Here is a 17,792-nt window from a genome sequence, read left to right on the forward strand (position 1 = left end):
AATGCGCTATTATAGCACTGAATATGTGTAAACAAATTACGAACGAAAATGTGAAATTTTTATTTTGTATTGTTTTGTTCATTTGTTAAATAAAATTTAAAGCATATCTAACTACATACTACTTTATTGTTGTTGTACCAAATTTTCAATATGCATTGATGCTTTTAAAGGATTTGTTATATTTTGTTTTGTTTCAAGAACTAGGCACATTATATATACTTATTTTTATTTGTCTATAAATCAACAACGACTTTATTTCTAAATACAAATGTATACATATGTATATTAAATTTGAAATCAATATAAAATCGCTGTAGAATCCATTTTCTCGAACATGATTGCTTAGTTGAATTCACTTAGCACCTTTAAATGTTTAATGGACATCAATTCAATTTTGACAGTTCACATTTCTACGAAACCACCAATCAGTTGTGTCTTTAAAATTAAATTTTTTAGGGAATCCATAAAAAATGGCTCATCTGAAATGGAACTCATATATATCTTAAAGAAAATATATAGATTTACTATTTGTTGTATCCGTTGATATAAAAACTTTATGTATATATGTTTTATTTTTTTAACTGCTATTAATTTTATATATTTTATATTGATATTGCACTTTTGGTTAATGGGGGCGGGGAAGAACTGTTTCCTATTATCAAAACCTGCCCGTTGTAGTTTTTATATAAATATATCCCTAATTACAATCCTAGTTTCGATTTTGAAATGTCTGATTTAATGGCAAACCCGGGGGAAATCATTTTTAACAACTATAAACTTTTTCAATCAATTTATGAAATCGAAATGTATCCTTATATGTGAATTACATCTTGCATAATTACTTCAAGGAGTTTTTTCTATAGACTAGGAAACCGATGTGCCAAAGTCGTCGAAATCACGCCCGTCGTCAAAAACAGAGACTTTTTTCTCTATTCTCAAAAAACAAATACAACAATATTATAACAAGGTCGTTTCTTCTTCTAGAAAAAAATACAAGGTTAAAAATCGTCGAAATTTGAAATCAAAAATGTGGGGAATCCTCTGCTTGGACTTTTGTATTAAAAAACATGTTTGGAAAATCTACAAATTGTATATATATATATATTATCTGCAATCAGAACTTACAGAATAAAAAGATTAGAGTAACCATTATCTTATTGTGTAACACATAATATATACCATATACCTGGTATATATTATGTGTTACACAATAAGATAATGGTATGTTTTTGTTGTCTAATGATTAAGCAAAGCATGGCGCACACACACAACACCAAATGCACTTGATGACGTGATACTAAATATTCAATACATAGGTTTAAACACGGTGTTTACATGTGGGTATATTCAAAAGGAATGTACATTCATTGGTGGAGGATGTGGACGCTTCTAAATGAATAGGATACCATTTCAAGTCAGCGGTTTTCACAACTTCTAATATTTTTTGTAATAAATAATTATTATATTTTTTTACTGATGAAATACTATTTTTTTTTAATAAAAATGTAATTTCTGAATATATTATATAGTAATTATTTTTTCTTAATTAAATTCTCATTACATATTAATGTAGTATGCGTCATATTTTTTATTAATTTATAATAATTTCGTTTGTTGTTATTTTGTATATTTTTTGAAACCACTTTGCGTTGATTACTTATTACTACTGTTGGTATTTTGGGTAACACCTTCGTTTTGAGTTTTTCTTTCTTCGCGAATACGTTTAAAGGCCTCTGTTTTAACGAAATCCACTGAATTGTAGACCACTGTACTTTGTACTGGAGCTCTGGCTGAGGGATCAGCCGCCAAACCTAATCGATTACCCGCGGCACCACCACTATGCAAATTACCAACACTGGTACTTTGACGATTTATGGCCGGTGCATTGGCAACATCTAAATCGAAATATTGTAATTTATGTTCATTTTTAGGTGGCAATTGTAATTGTATGGGTAATGTTGTATTATTGGATATTAGAGTATTATTCGAGTTCAAAAATTGCATTGCTGCATTTGCCGATGCAGTTCGTTGATGTTGTATGACAAAACCACTGCTCAGGGCGGGATTAATCATTGTCGGTGTATTGCATTGTGAAGTGTTGCTAGCATGTCCCAGAGCATAATTTGGTCTGGGCTGTCGCGGTAGTGTTCGTGATTCCATGTTATAGGATGAGAGGGGTAATTCATTTTCAGATGATAACATAACCATTGATAGGGGAGCACCTGTTGTTCGACGTGTATTGTTGCCCAGTGTGTTTGAGTTTCCAATCTGCAAAGCAAAAAAAAAAAAAAATATGTATAAAATTAGAATATATGTATAAAATTAGAATGTAAAAAAAGAATATATTTTTATACGATAAGAAAAAAATAATATACATATAAAGTCTTAATTTACAAATATTTGGCACATTTAAATGCCTCAATTCTGGGGTTTGCCAAAAACTGACAATTGCTGCAAGTAAACTTGTCTAATGTAAATCAGGACTAATATTTTCAAAATATACCAACATTTGGAAAAATCTGTACTTTACATTTAATTCTTTTTTTTGCAATATTATATAAACGTTGTGAAATAGATATAATTTTCCAGCAACAAAAAATCATACATACTTTATAAGCATTTGGTTTATTTTTACGATCAACCGATGGTGGCTTTAGTGGAATATTTTCCGTGGCCGCCAATTGGCCACCTTCACCGCCGCCAACACTATTTCCCAGTCCGGCTGGTGTTTGAATTTGTGCCGCTTGCAAACGACTTGTCAAATTATCAACTTGTGCTGCTGCTAATTGTGGAGGCTTTGCTGGTAACTCTTCTGGCGGTTTATCAGCCTCAATACTTAATTTTGGTTTGAGTTTACGATTAACTGGCGGTACTTTGGTTTGATCAATAAAATCATAACGAAATACATTATTCTCCACTTTACACGGCGCCGCATTTGTATAGCAATGTGGACGTGGTAGTGTGCGTACACTCGATGACATTTGTGGTCCCAGAGATTGTGTTGCTGAAATCACTGAAGCCGGTGAACTGGGTACCGTATCGGAGCCACTCATTAGATTTGGTGTTGAAGCTGCAATGGGATTAGCTTCCGGACTATTAACTTTTTCCATTATATTGGTCATATTGTAATAGGGTAATTGATGAGAGCGTGGTATATCATAGCTTTCTTCGACCACGGAGCGTGCATCACGTGGCCCGATAATAGCGGGTGATGTATTTTCAGTATCTGAAAATTGTGGCATATCACGTGTTGAAGATCTGGAATGTATAAAACAATTTTTAATAATAAAATAAATTAAAATTCAAAATAAAAGTACTTTTCATTGTCCTTAAAGTCCAATATGAGATTATTTTTATTTTTCAATACATTTGCTAATTTCTCCAAACATTCGTTGGAATTGTGTAAACTACCACTCTTGGTTGCGGTGTTTTTTAGCTCGCTATTGGCATCGTCAGGTAATTTTGAAAATCGTTGTGAATATGTTAATACAAACGATTCATTTTCCACCGAACTATCGGATGGTCTGGTATTACGATCTGCAATAAAGACAAATAAAAATGTTTGTTAAAGAACATTGAACATAAAAGTTGTAGTATATATTTGTATGAACAACCTACCCATGTTTTCTCTGAGAGGCATAGGATGAGCCCATTCATCATCATCGGTAAACACACTTTCAGAATCTGAATCCGATTTATGACTGCGAGTTTTAGAAACATTTATGGGTTGTTGCTGGAAATATAAGGAAAGAAAATGTAATTTTTATTTAATCAGATTTTACTAGAACTAAACAATTAAGGGGACCAATAATCAATAACTTCTCAAGAATGTCTTCTTAAAATGTCAAGTGAAAATCTCAACAACTCTTCAGATATGTATTATCAAGAGGCAGATATGTATTCTTTCTAATTGCGTTGGAATTGTGAGATTCTGATGTTCCAGTGATCGGAAAACATGTCAATTATTTGGCCCAAGGACAAACCCTATTGAAATTTGGAAAAATCGGTTCAGATTTGTATTTTTGTCCGATTTAATGTAAATGGTGCACCAAAGTCCCTATATATCTTTCGATTTGCATGAAATTTCACACAGCGTATTGAATTAGGTCTGGAATGATGTGTGTTAAGTTTCGTGAAAATCGGTTCAGATTTTGATATAGCTCCCATCAGGGACGTACGCAGGGGGAAATGAATTTTTTCCACTGTAAATTTATGTTTACAACCGCGAATTTTTCATTTTGTACTACCGGTGATTATGTATGATTCGTAAAAAAATCGAAATCGGGAATGGGTGGGATAACCTTAAAATAATATATTGACCCATGATAACTAACACGCTTTTTAATCCCATATTACTTACCGTTCCACAATTGGTTATTTTCGGTGAATACGATTGATCGTTAGTTAAATTCAAGCCAATATTATTATGACTTCGTGGAGTATCATAAAACTTTGGATCCAAATTATTCAAGGGCGTAGAAGGTTGATTAGTGGCCTCCAACTAGAATACAAAAACAAAAGTTATTTTTAATTCGTTTGCAAAACTGTATTTAAACTTACCAAAAATTTCGGACTTCCCGAATAACATTCACTTATGGGTATATATGGTCCGGATGCTGTACTCAATGCTGGTGACGGTTGTACACTATGCTGCTGCGTCTCGGGCAATGGCGTGTTATTAAGCACCAAATTTTCTGGGATTTTTCGTACCACACCATTTGCACTGACAGCAAGACGAGAGGACTCCTGGAATGCTGCCGTATTTAGATATAAAGCCGAAGACGATCCGGTTTGTGTGTTTTGTTGATTTGTCTGTTGTTGTTGTGATTTTATCTGCTGTTGTTGTTGTTGCATATTGGCCACATTTGCCAATTGTTGTTTTTCAAATTGATCGTCACACACTAATGTCTCACGATTTGAATATTCTGTATTGACATAGGCCCGACTACTGTCTTCAGCACTTTGTTGTTGTTGGAATGCGGAGGATATTGATGACGATGATGTGGTGACATTGTTATTTGTCATTAAAGGCTGTTGTTCGACCACATTCAATGGACGACGTAGAATATCATTATTAAAACTTTGACGGGTATTATTGCCACCGGCACTTGTACCACTCGACGAATTAATGGTTGTGGTTGTTGTATCAGTCGATGTATTGGTATGAACAGTGGTGGCTGCTATATTTTGGGCGCGATTTTCATCTATAATGGAATATTACAATTTATAATTATTAATTTATAGCTCTTTTAGTGTCTTTCTCCATGTGTGTGTGTTCTTACCCTGTGCTTGTTTGGTATCATGCAAATGACACACCTGACATATACAATTCACCCAGTCACGCATAACCGTTTCCGAATCCGCAGCCAAATAATATGTACGCTTTGGAGTTTTGATATCGAACATAAATTGAAACTTTTGTTTTCGATTCTCCAATCGTAGGCCACAGTCCACCTGCTCACATTGATCCAAATCGATGACACCTTTCAATTTGCGACACTTAGGATCCGCATAGTATTCAAGGCAAAACTGCTCCGGTATCTCGCCTTGTTTCAAAGTAAACCAACGACGACGCCAACGCTATTTCGAAAAAAAGAAAAGAAAATAAAGAACAACAATAACAAAAATGAAATTAGAGTAATGGAAGGGAAATATCAAGCAATTAGCACACAGTGTTGTTGGTGTTTCATGTTACAATTTAAGCAATATACATACATACATTTTTACATATGTCCAATATGTTGCTATAGACAAATATGTATACAAAGTTTGACAATTTTCAATTTTATATAAATTACAAAATTTTTAATCATCTTCGTCGTGGATGAAGATCTTAAATCCCCAACGGGTTTTTCCGAGTTTTGTGAATGTGTATAAAGGAAAATATATGAGTTTATATTAAAACACCCTCCCATAATGTATCTGAAGATCAAAATTAAATTCTATATCGAATTAACAGGCCGTCTGTTTAAAGAGCTTTGAAAACATACAATGGTACTTGTAGGATATTTGGTATTGAAAATTGGAAATATAGGTTCAAGTTATTGTATAGCACCCACCATATAACTGACTCAGTGAAAATAATAATCTCACTAAGAACCACCAGAGACACAAAGCTATCCAATAATATTTCAGGATACTCACAAGCGAATCGTTGTTCTTTTGCCTTCAAAAAATTTGAGGAACAACAACAAAGTAATTTGAAGTAATTTGATAGTGGATGGTACGTAAACTGAGTATAAACTACATTTTTCTTGTCATGGACGGACAAAACGGTAAATAAAAATGTGTCAACAACAATGTTACGTCCACAAGAGATAATAAAATATCTAACGAAGAAAATTCTATTAATTAGGAGTGCTGTTGATATTAAATGGAAAACATATGGCTGCCTGTCTGCCTGGTGGGTTATTATTGTGTGAGGAATATAAACACAAAGGTGGGGTAATAGATGATGATATACATGTTTGGTATTCATAATGTTTATAGATAAATAACATGTTAAAATAGCAAAAAAAAAAACTGAAAGGTTCTCTCAAACATCAACGCAGAAATTTCATCTATCTATCTTAAAAATGTTCTGCAAAACTTTTAATAATAACACTTTTCGAATATTTTCCATTGTATCATTAAAGAAGTTCTTCTTGGCCCGAAAAAAATAACTATGTCAAATTTAATTGTAATTGTATGAAAGGTGTAAAGGAAACCAATTCATTGTTTGGCTGGCTGCAGATTGGAGGTTTGTTATGTGCATATGCTATCCTTGGCACATTCGATTGTCACTCCTCAGCCTTATGGCTAATGGATGTATAATCATCGATAGATGAGACAATGCCGTTATATGGACCTATATTTATGTTATTAAAAGGGATATTTGATAACCAATAAAAAAATAAAATATCAAATTAGAGCAACTACTATTAAAAAATGTGCCCATAAAGACTTCTAACTTAGCATACATGTATTTGAAGACTTAAAGAATATATAAATTGACAAAATTTGTAATTACAGAAAATATCTTTTGAAAAATGCCTTCACTGGACGCGTTTCCACAACAGGGGGGTCTACGATCCGAAACGACCCGAGTATTACTCGGCCAAGTCTGTCACCTCAGCCCATTGTGTAAAAGCAATAGGGCTGCTACAAAAACAACAACAACATATCTGACTCTGATATGAACTAGGATTATTAGCATTGCTCAAAAATTAGGAAAATGGTGGAGGACCTAGGATTTTTTTAAATCGCAAATTTCCGACTAAAAACCAAGCTGGAAAATATGTAAGATCTTAGCTCATACGATAGCTAAAGACGTAGAGAATAACGCGTTAAAATTTGGAACCGATTGTCGCAAGTTGTATATGGTTTAGAGGTTATTTCAGGCACTGTTGGCAATTGCACTCTTAAGCTAAGGCGTGTAGTGAATACTATTGTGCCATGTAACAATTTTTTGGCTGCTCGTTCAAAAACTTTGTCAAATGTCGCAAATTAATATTGTTGCACAAAGTTGTGAAGACAGGTAAGCCTACTCTTTTGCGTTCGTTCTTTGTTTTTTCTAGATCCACTAGAAACCCTCAAATTTGAAACAGCTTACCTTATGACTTGAGGATTTTTTCGCACTCCAATAATGTTTTCCGCCTGAAATTAATGCGTTTTCTTAACTAAGTTAGGTCAAATTTTGAAGAATCTATTACTGGCACGACCTTCTTAGTTTTTAGTTTGTATATTATTTTCGTTTACTTTTTATGGTGGGGATCAGTGAGTATTTGGTTCATAACTTCTTCTTTATAAATGTATACATTTTGAATTAATATTGAATTATTCTTCGGCATATATTGAACTTGTAATATAATATTGGCCGTGAAGGCTTCCTTATTACTGAATGAATAAATAAATAAATAGTTTTCGAGTTATGGTACCTGCAAATCGTAAAAAAAATCTTTTTGATTTATTTAAACTTAAATAAAGTTGGAACATGGAGTACCCTTCCACAAGGGTGCAAAACGTGCACATCATAATACTTAAATTTTATTCATACTTTCAAATTGTTATAAATTTATGAACAAAATTTGTTGACATTCGAAATAACTAAAACCGATCGGGAAATGCCCATATAAATTTCACGATCGATTTTAGTTAAGGCAAAACTATTGCCATAAGAATTCTTTTTCATATTAAACTACAGGTTATATAATTGACCAAGTAACTTGAACATGCCGAAATTGACGAGTTTAAAAACATGTCTGAAATTCTCAAAGAATTACCAAAATACCGAATAGTGGGGGTGCAGTTATATGGGGTCTACCCTGGACGTTGATATTCCCAAATATAAAATTATCCAATGATATTCCCAAATATAAAATTACACTAAATTTGATCGAAAAATATGCCTAACCTCTCCCCAAAATACCGAAATATGGGGCTAACCTAGAAAGTTGACTAAAATCAAAATTTTGTTAGAAAGAAGATTGCTATGCCATAACCCAAAATCGTGCTCTATTGCCAGGGTCGTTCATGTCCAAAAGGGATTTCCCTCCCACCAAATCATGTTGCACAGTGTTTTCAAATCGTATTTGAACAATTTGCGAATGATGGACTGAAATACTTGTGGAAGTAATCGACATCTTTACAGCTCATTACTTAAGGCCCCCACACTCTACACATCACGTTTGAGTACTGAGTTTTTTGACATATTTTCGAAGTAATTGACAATTTATAAACCCACTGGATTAACGAAATCCAGTACAATGTAAAAGTTCTATTATATTTGCTAACATTTTTCAAAATTACCATTATTCATCAGATTAAAAGGTTTTTTTTTTTCAAAACATCATTAAACATTAAAAATGCACTCATTATATGGTAAATAATGCGATACTTACGCATATTTATTAACAAACCAACCGATTTATAAATATCATAGTTAATTTTTTTTAATTGCGGTGTAGTCAAGAGATCGTTGGTCAATGCACTGAGACAGATTTAGAATAAATGATTAATTATAAAAAACAAAAAGCGTAATTGAAAAATGAACTGTGGTAAAAATGTTTTCAATAGCCGTCGATTCAAAACACTTAGATATGCTGCACTTAAGAGATATAATGTGAAAATAGAAAATTATTGCATGCAACATCGACTTTGAAGTGGCAACATAATTTAAACCTTACAGTATACCTAACATTAGGAAAATCACCCTGAATATAGAAAATAATGGTCCTAAGGTACCAGAAATTGCTAGAATTAGTAGAAAATAATAAATACTTCCTAACATAAATAAGTATTTAAAATAAAAAATCAAAAGATAGGAATTAACCTAATGGAAATATTCTATTTCGAAAGGCTTAATGGAAGAACGCCGGAATTTTTTTGTAGTATGTGAGGAAATATCGATTTATATTGACATTTATTATATAAAATCGCTTGTTCGAGTAGTACAGAATATATTTTACCAAAAAATATATCAGTCACAACAGAGTGATAAGACATAAACGCCTATGTTCAGCTATCCATATTTATGGTTCTTCACAGGCAAAGAGTACTAATTTTCGTTTCTTGTAGTTTATGTATTGTTGCCAGATTTCGACAGCGAAATCTGGAACGTGGACAAACTCTGGCAGTGAGACTCTAGATCTTCTATCGTCAACCCACTTTCCTGGTTGTAAGGACAATAGGGAGGGTGCGCAGCGCGCGGAGAAGTTGATAGAAAATACTATAAGCTACCCAAAACTGGTATGGGCCAGATGGTATAATACCGGCAATGCTGCAACAGCAGATGAACGAGTATTAGAATCTATGCAGGATATTTTAAGGGCTTGTTTACTTCTGTCGTATTAGAGTCTATGGAATGAGGTAACAGTGACCTTCATCCCGAAAGCCATCCATTCTGCTCTCGTAACGGAATGGATTGAATGGATTGAATGCTGGAAAGCAAAATTATCTACTCATTCTTAGGAGAGAGTTCCGTGAATAAATCTGACAACATAGGCACACCACAGGGAGGAGTACTATCTCCCCTTTTGTGGCTTCTGGTGATACATGAGATACTTCTGAAATTCAATCATCTCAGGATAAAGGTTGTAGCCTATGCGATGATGTAGTCCTGCTGGTTGGGGGTAAGTTTCTAATGACAATTGCAGACATCCTTGAGGGTGCCCTTTCAACCCTGTCTAACTGGGCATACGCCAAAGGTCTTGGTGTAAACCCCACTAAGACAGAATTGGTGCTCTTCACTAGGAAACGTAATATTCCTAGTTTCCGCCTTTCATCACTGAGAGAAGTGAATCTAACCCTTTCTGAAGAAGCAAAATACCTTGGCATCTCCTTGACCGCAATCTAATGTGGAATAGGAATGTTGAGGAACGCTCCAAGAAAGGACTGTTGGCTCTCTACTCATGCAAGAACTCCATAGGTAAGAGCTGTGGATTAAGAAATCGCTGAACTATGGTCATGCTAGTATCCTAAACATAACCCCAGGATGTGACCTTTTTAAGGGGAATAGTCATATTAGGATCATAACAGGTCACTGCAAGATTATATATCTCACTTCGAAGTGGGACTCCAGTGGAGGGGATTACTGTCGTCTATGTGAGGACGAAGAAGAACTAGAAACAATTTAACATATACTCTGTAAATGTCCATCGCTGATTAGCAGAAGACATAAGCCGTTTGGAAAATATAGCCTAGCCTTCTTCTCTAAAATAGACCCAAACCAGATCCTAAGCTTTGTCGAAAATTTGACATGGCTAAAATAACCTTTTCTCCGCTCTTCTTCTCTCGCTATCTTTTCTCCTTGCTCATCCACTTTCTCTTTTCTTTTCTTTGCAGGTAAGAAAAGGATGATCACATAGTCTCCGAGTGGACAGTTGTTACTAACAACCGTACATCCCTAACCTAACCTATGTGTTGCCAAGTATGCCTTATTGCATATTTTTGCAATTTTGTTAAAAGCTCTCAAATATTCAATTTCTAATAAGAATGTTTATTTTTCTACTTTTTAATATTGAAAAAAATAATCTATTACATTATGAAGTTATGGTTAAAAAAATGGACGACACCTTATTGAAAACTAAGTATGTACTTATAAAATGTAACTCTACCCCGCATATATGCAAATAATTATGGAAAATTGTGGAAAGTAACTGACGGCTGTTTATGACTAATAACGCTTTTCCAAGAATGCAAAATAGACGGTCGCGGTTAAATTTTATTTATTTGAAAAAGTATACAAACACACACACGGACAGACGTAATGGTCATTGATTGCGATAACACAACAATCCATATATGTATGTAGTACGTATTATACAATATTATGCACATAAGTATATACAATAAATGTACATATATAATTGTTTATTGTTGATTATTTTGCGTTGAATAAATGTACACAAAAATTTAAGCAGCACAAAGTTAAATGTTTCACCAACGCCATGTATTCTCATCATCAATTATTAAGATTTAAATAGCTCACGTTGTTTTTGATCTTTTTTTAAATTTATTTTTATGTGATTTTTTGGTTTGGTTTTAATTGCCGGTATTTGAGAGCAAAAAATCCACCAATTCAGAATTTGATGCTTATTATTCGTTTTTACTAGTTCCTCATGTAATTTTATACTACATTAATTGAAGGAAACAATGTAAGTTAGTTAGCTAAATGCTGGTCAAAATATCTGGTCAGTTGAAAATAACTCGTCCCACAAATAGAGGAAAAAATAAAAAAAATTGTAATATTATAAAAATATTTTTAATTAATTGAATTATGATACTTCAAGTGAGAAGAGAAGATATGAAGGTTTTGTCCAGAAGAAGAGGGCTGATATTCCACATATTCGAACTTGATCGAAATCGACTCCTAATAGTCTAAAACGGATATGGTCCAAAGATACATGGAATCTTAGACCAATATATCGATGAGGCACATTTTTACTTTAAAAATGTGTATAGGGTAAGTGTACCTATAATCAGCACTTTAGGGATTTTCGCAACGTTAAACGTTGAATTAATTTGTATTAAAATTGGTTAAATCGACAATTAGGTAAAATAGTGATTTTTTGCCAATAGTCGGCATGTCATGTTCCAAAAGTCGGCATATCGCATTTTAGTTTAAAAATGTTATATTTAATCGATTTTACTGTTATTTACATTTATAACTTAATATTATCAGACGATTACATCAGAGATGTATTGAAAATGTTATAAAAAATAAATGTATTTATTCATGGTAAATAATAAAAGGTAACAGCAAATCCCAGCAGATTTGATTCCAACGTAATGCTAGTGTCAATATGAATTTGACAAATTATCTTTTTAAAAATCACCCAACAGGAAAATTGGGAAAGCGTATTAAATTTACTCAATCTGCCTGCTGGGAAAGTTTGAGGTAGCAAATCATTCTTCATGAAATAACTCGCAATTCCCTGCATTTTCATATGTTACATATATACTTATACACATATAAGTGGTTATGGCTCAATAATAGGAAAGATGTGGAAGCGATAGAAATATAAATTTGATAGATTTTCAATCATGTTTTTCAATTTTATTTTGAGGATTCGAAAATATTTCATTTTCCAAATAAATATAATTTCTTGATAATTTGTTTGTTTGTTTACATTTTTCTGTCAAATGACGTTGACACTAGTATAATTTACAACAACAAATTTCCATGTGGTTGTTGTATCGTTTGTTGTACAACAACACTTGATGTTACCTTATTAAAATTATTAAATATGTTGCCGATATTGGGAAGTTATTATCCAATTCTCGGCATAGCTAAATCAGGCATTTCAGAGTTTTAACGAATTTAAGATAAGCCATGGGTTCCATTATGTAAAACCACTCAAAACAGTTTTTTTAATCGGTATTTAGAGCCGTATTAAAAATTTGTTTCCCATTTCGAGCTAAATTAGGCATTTCAGAGTTTTAACGAATTTAAGATAAGCCATGGGTTCCATTATGTAAAACAACTCAAAACAGTTTTTTTAATCGGTATTTAGAGCCGTATTAAAAATTTGTTTCCCATTTCGAGCCAAAAGGTGCTTATTATTCAACCATATGCCGACTATAGGAAAATATATATTTTGTAATTATAACAAATAATTTTGTATATGGAATTTTTTAACCAAGCTTCTTAAATGTCACTCCAAAACTAATTATTATTCTTGGGTTTATCTATAACGGCCTTCCTTTTGAAATTGCACCACAAATGTTTAATTGGATTTAGATCCGGTGACTGCGCGGGCCCTTCCATAATATCTATATTGCTGTTCTGAATTGAATATCTATATTGCTGTTCTGAATTGATTGGTTTGCGTTGGACCATTCCTGTTGAAATTTCTATTTTATATGCATTTCATATTCAACATAAAGAACCATAATATGATGCAAAATTGAGCGGCATCCATTGTATTTAATATCCAATATCTAGGTCCAACTTCGCAGTACAAGAAAAACGCTCAAAGCGTCATATGTGACTCACTTTCTTCGATAGTTTTAGGGATCAGATTTGTTCTGTGGACGTCTTATATATTGTTCGGATCCACTTTCATCATAAAAACTTATTGCGCTGCTATTATTTTGACCGAAACTGTACATGCCGATATTAGGAGCACTTACCCTATACCCTAACATTTAAAAAAGGATCCGAGATCGGGGTTTATTGTTCTCTATAAGAATTTTAAAATCTAAAAAAAAGATCGAATCCGATGAGATGAGACATGAGAAATTTCTATGAACCATCTTAACCCTTTGTGGCCCAATGTTGCCCACAGGCAACAAAATGTTTTAGAGCTTATATTTTATATGCAGCTATTAGATATGTATTATTTGGATTTCATATGTCAAGACCTGATTATGGACGACACATATCAAAAGAAAAATCAAAAAAATTCAAAATTTTGGTAAAGTTATGAGGTTTTCAATATAGAGAAGAGGGTAAATTTGTGTACAGTACTAATTTGTGTATACAGCCCAAATTATTTAAATCTCTTCGTATTAAAATTGTACAAATTCTGTCCTCAGAATTATTGTTGATTCTTGTAAAATTGAATATAAAGAATAATTTAAAATGATTTTCTGACGATTTTGCATTTGGTTATCTTGACATTAAATTTTCCGAAAGAATGTACTGTATCTCCCGAATGCAAGGATATATCGATGTCAAATTTTGTGCATATCCTATTTATGATAGTTGCATTAAATCTGTGAACAGAAATTTGTTCTAAGATTGCGGAAAAAATTCGGGGCTCAAAGGGTTAAGCATAAGGAAACAAATCTACCACGCACAAGACGTGCACCAACCCACTACATATATTGATTTTTTTTTCAACATATGGCTATGTCCAGTACATTATACTTTCACTAATAATAATTATCTCCACAACTATGTTCATTCATAGAATAAACTTAATATGTAAATATTATCTACAATTGTAAATAAATAAGTGCTTCAGAATTCTAAGAAAACAAAGCTGACTCATTGCAAAAAAAAAACAACAAAAATTCATTCATAAATTTTAAATGTTTATAAAATAAAAACAAACAACAATACCAACAATACCAAATGCCTGGTTGTGGCGGTAAAACAACAACATTGTGTTTGTCTGTAGCAATGTGATGATTAAATATTCAAACATTCAATTAAATAATTATAATTATTTACTAAAATGAAAATAATAATAATATCTCATCACTTCTCACAGCTATTGGCAAGAGAACAACACGAACATTTTGGATAAAGACAAACTATGCAAATTTCAATATGCAGAAAGGTATCCATATAATGGACACATTCAATACATGTATTGTTAGACCACAATTTAAGCACTAGATTTATTTTCTTGCAAATGTAACATCTGGAATTGAATCTGTGTGTTTTCTACAATAAAATGTGACAAGCAGGGTTTAAAATGCAGCATCAAAAAATATTAGCATTAGTCTTACAGAGCTACTGCTAAAAAATATTGACATTATGACTAAATCAGCAAACGGATAGCTTTTTTAGTTCGTAGCATCCGTGCTAAGCACGTATTGCACATGCGAGCTTTTTTTGTTATGACTAATCGGCAGTACGACTACATATTCATATTTCGCTGCCGTCGAATAATCAGCCGAGGGTTGTTTTTATGTTTGTGTGTTGCCAACGCAGAATTAGAAAAACGGCATTTCATTTTGTGCGTTTTTATTTAATTTAAACTTGTCAAATCGCAATTAAAACTGTCAATAATAGTACTAAAAACTAAATAATATATTAAATTAAACTCTTTAGCAAGTATTACTAATTGTCTTTGTTCGAAAAAATGAAATTATCATAATCGCCATTTTTAATTATCTCATTTAATTTATAAAATTTCAATGGGCAACACTGAACTCGAAAAATGCTCGGGTTTTGTTTGCTAAAAATCTTGCTAAGCAGCCACAGTCAAGGTGCTTAGTCTTCATTGTAAGCTTTGGTTGTTAGTCGCGTTGACAATTATGTTGTAGTTGTTCATTGCTATTTTGTAGTTGCTGACAAGATCAAGAAGCTTTAGTTTTGCTTGCTAAAATTATTCGTAATGTATTGCTATTTGTTGCAGTTGTGCTTGGCTGTGCTGCATAGTTTGAGGATGAATTTAGTTAGCAGTGCGTCAATTTTCTGTGTTTTTGCTATTTTGGCGTTAGCATTTTAAACCCTGGTGACAAGCTATTATTCCGCCTGTTGTCCAAATATCCAACAGATTAAGTAAAGCAAACGAAAAACAAAAACAATACATATTAAATCTAAAAAACAAACTCAGAATTATATCTTCACTTACCGCACGCCATATACGCTTCGTGGGCGGTGATTTGATCAACCAGCCCTCATAGTAAATTTCTTTGTTCATATCAATAATTTTTGTATGCTTCCACAATTTTAAATCAATTTTGGCGTCTTTTTTAATTTAAATCTGTAATACTACAAAAAAAGAACACAACCAACAACGACGACACCAAACGCGACCAGAATTAAGCACGGTTCTAACTAAACAACGCAGATTGGACACTATTTTCTGTGTAATTTCTGATAATCTCCACCCAAAAAAAATGTATGTGTGTTCCTCCTCGTTCTTCGTTTCGTTTTTATGTACTTTCGCTGCTTTTGTGTGTTTTCGTGTCACAGGAAGTTGCTTTTATTTTCGAATAGGTTCCATTTAACTTTGATTTGATTTCATTGGAGAAAGCGTACTAATATTTCACGAGAATAATTTCAAATATATTTTATCCATTTTGTTGTTGTTTAAAATTGATTTTCAATTTCGGGATTACTCCAATGCACTTTACAAATTAACAACACAAATATACGTAGAGTAGAGTTATGTCGTTCCGAAACAAGCTAGTTCAGAGGAATTATTATTCCGCAAAGAGAACGATCGGAACCAAAGCAGATTTAATAAGGTAGATAGAACGGAACAGCTGTTGGTGCAATGAGCTGTCAAATAATGTTGTGATTTAAAACACATATGTTAAAATGTTAACGCATTTATATTTTTTTCCTTTATAATATTCATGGCATACTTATACAAGCTAGCCTCATGCAGTCAGATGTTTTGAATTTTTTTCATAAATTTGCCTATGACAGTATCCAGCTTTCAAAATTTAAATGAAAATATCTTTCTTCTAAATGTACGCATATTATATGTTCAGTGGCAAAAATTGAAATATAATTTATATTTATAAATATTTTGAAGTTCCCTGCCTCTAAAACTTAGAAATAGAGGATGTAAAGAAAATAGGTGTGTCTGGTTACTTTTCCAGTAAGATTTACTCAGTCTGCTTTTCCACAGGCAAATTTTTATTTGGCAAATACTGAGTTTGTAGGCGAGAGGGGTGCGAGAAAGAAAAACAAAAATTTGCCTGTTCAGAATTTGCCGTACACGCAAATTCTGCTTTGCTCTGTTCGTTGAAAACAATTTTGTTGACATTTCCTTTTGAACCTATTCGCTTTACTGACACACAGCCGGCTTTTGTTTACAAACCTGTTGCTTTAATTTGTGCAAGTGAAATTTAATTTTTAATTTTTGAAATTTATATAATAAAATAAATAAAATATTAAACAAATCTTTAAAATGCAAACATTTTGATTCGCAAATTTGGCAAAGAAATATTTGCTAATGGAAAAGCAATCGAAAATTTCAAAAGAGAAAACTAAAAAATTTGCCAAATAAAAATCTGCCTGGGGAAAAGCAGACTTAACGTTTGAAATTGATGTGTGCTGCGCCTCTATTTAATACACTGCTAGTAAATATATTAGTTTCGGGAAAAAGAAATCCATTATTTTTTCGGCAGATGGCTGTACTAATAGATTTCTCGTAAAGTATCGATCAAATAATTTCAGATTTATGCTCTTTGGAAGGGTGATATTTCGCAGTAAATAAAATTATTTTGCTGTTTTTTTTTTGGGCACTCAGTTGTGAGTTACAGGATGTTAAAAATGGAAGTGAACAAAGAGAAAATTCGGCACATTTTACAGTTTTTCTTTGACAAAGGCGAAAATGCAAGCCAAGGGGCTAAAAAATAAATTATAAAAATAAATTTTTTCATCACTCATTGTAGATGCATTTAGAAGAAATTCTGGCAGTTCAACTATATATACTATACATGGGGTGGTACAAGAGTATTTATTAAATTTAAGGCCGTAAATTTATAACCAGATTGTTTCATTACATACGTATAAGTCTGGCTAAATGTGGTGCTCCGAATATCATTGAGTGTGCCGAGGGGCATTTGCTGGTAATATACGCCATGATAAGACATTTTGTAAAAAATCACGTATCTGTGGT

General features: G+C 32.7%; 1 protein-coding gene across 1 annotated transcript; it reads right to left on the minus strand.

Moving 5' to 3' along the window:
* Positions 1-1,653: 1,653 nt before the first annotated feature.
* Positions 1,654-15,904, minus strand: LOC133321802 (protein daughter of sevenless). Its single transcript, XM_061530879.1, has 9 exons — positions 15,789-15,904; positions 5,280-5,580; positions 4,864-5,204; positions 4,561-4,812; positions 4,361-4,501; positions 3,619-3,733; positions 3,318-3,537; positions 2,610-3,258; positions 1,654-2,268 (listed from the first exon to the last, which is right to left on the minus strand). Exons 1-9 carry the CDS (start codon positions 15,855-15,857, stop codon positions 1,654-1,656), a joined length of 2,703 nt encoding a protein of 900 aa, XP_061386863.1. The 5' UTR covers positions 15,858-15,904.
* Between the last annotated feature and the right edge of the window lie 1,888 nt (positions 15,905-17,792).

Source organism: Musca vetustissima, unplaced genomic scaffold, assembly GCF_032173495.1.
Source record: "Musca vetustissima isolate MV318-11 ecotype Yass unplaced genomic scaffold, APGP_CSIRO_Mvet_v1 utg2928, whole genome shotgun sequence".
Lineage (NCBI taxonomy): Eukaryota > Metazoa > Arthropoda > Insecta > Diptera > Muscidae > Musca > Musca vetustissima.

Bases quoted from the DNA above. Each gene is read 5' to 3' on its own strand.
- LOC133321802 (XM_061530879.1), bottom strand. From the start codon at position 15,857: ATGAACAAAGAAATTTACTATGAGGGCTGGTTGATCAAATCACCGCCC. The intron at 3,734-4,360 runs GTAAGTAATATG...TTATATTTCCAG, and splicing joins AAATAACCAATTGTGGAACG to CAACAACCCATAAATGTTTC. The intron at 3,259-3,317 runs GTACTTTTATTT...TATACATTCCAG, and splicing joins GACTTTAAGGACAATGAAAA to ATCTTCAACACGTGATATGC.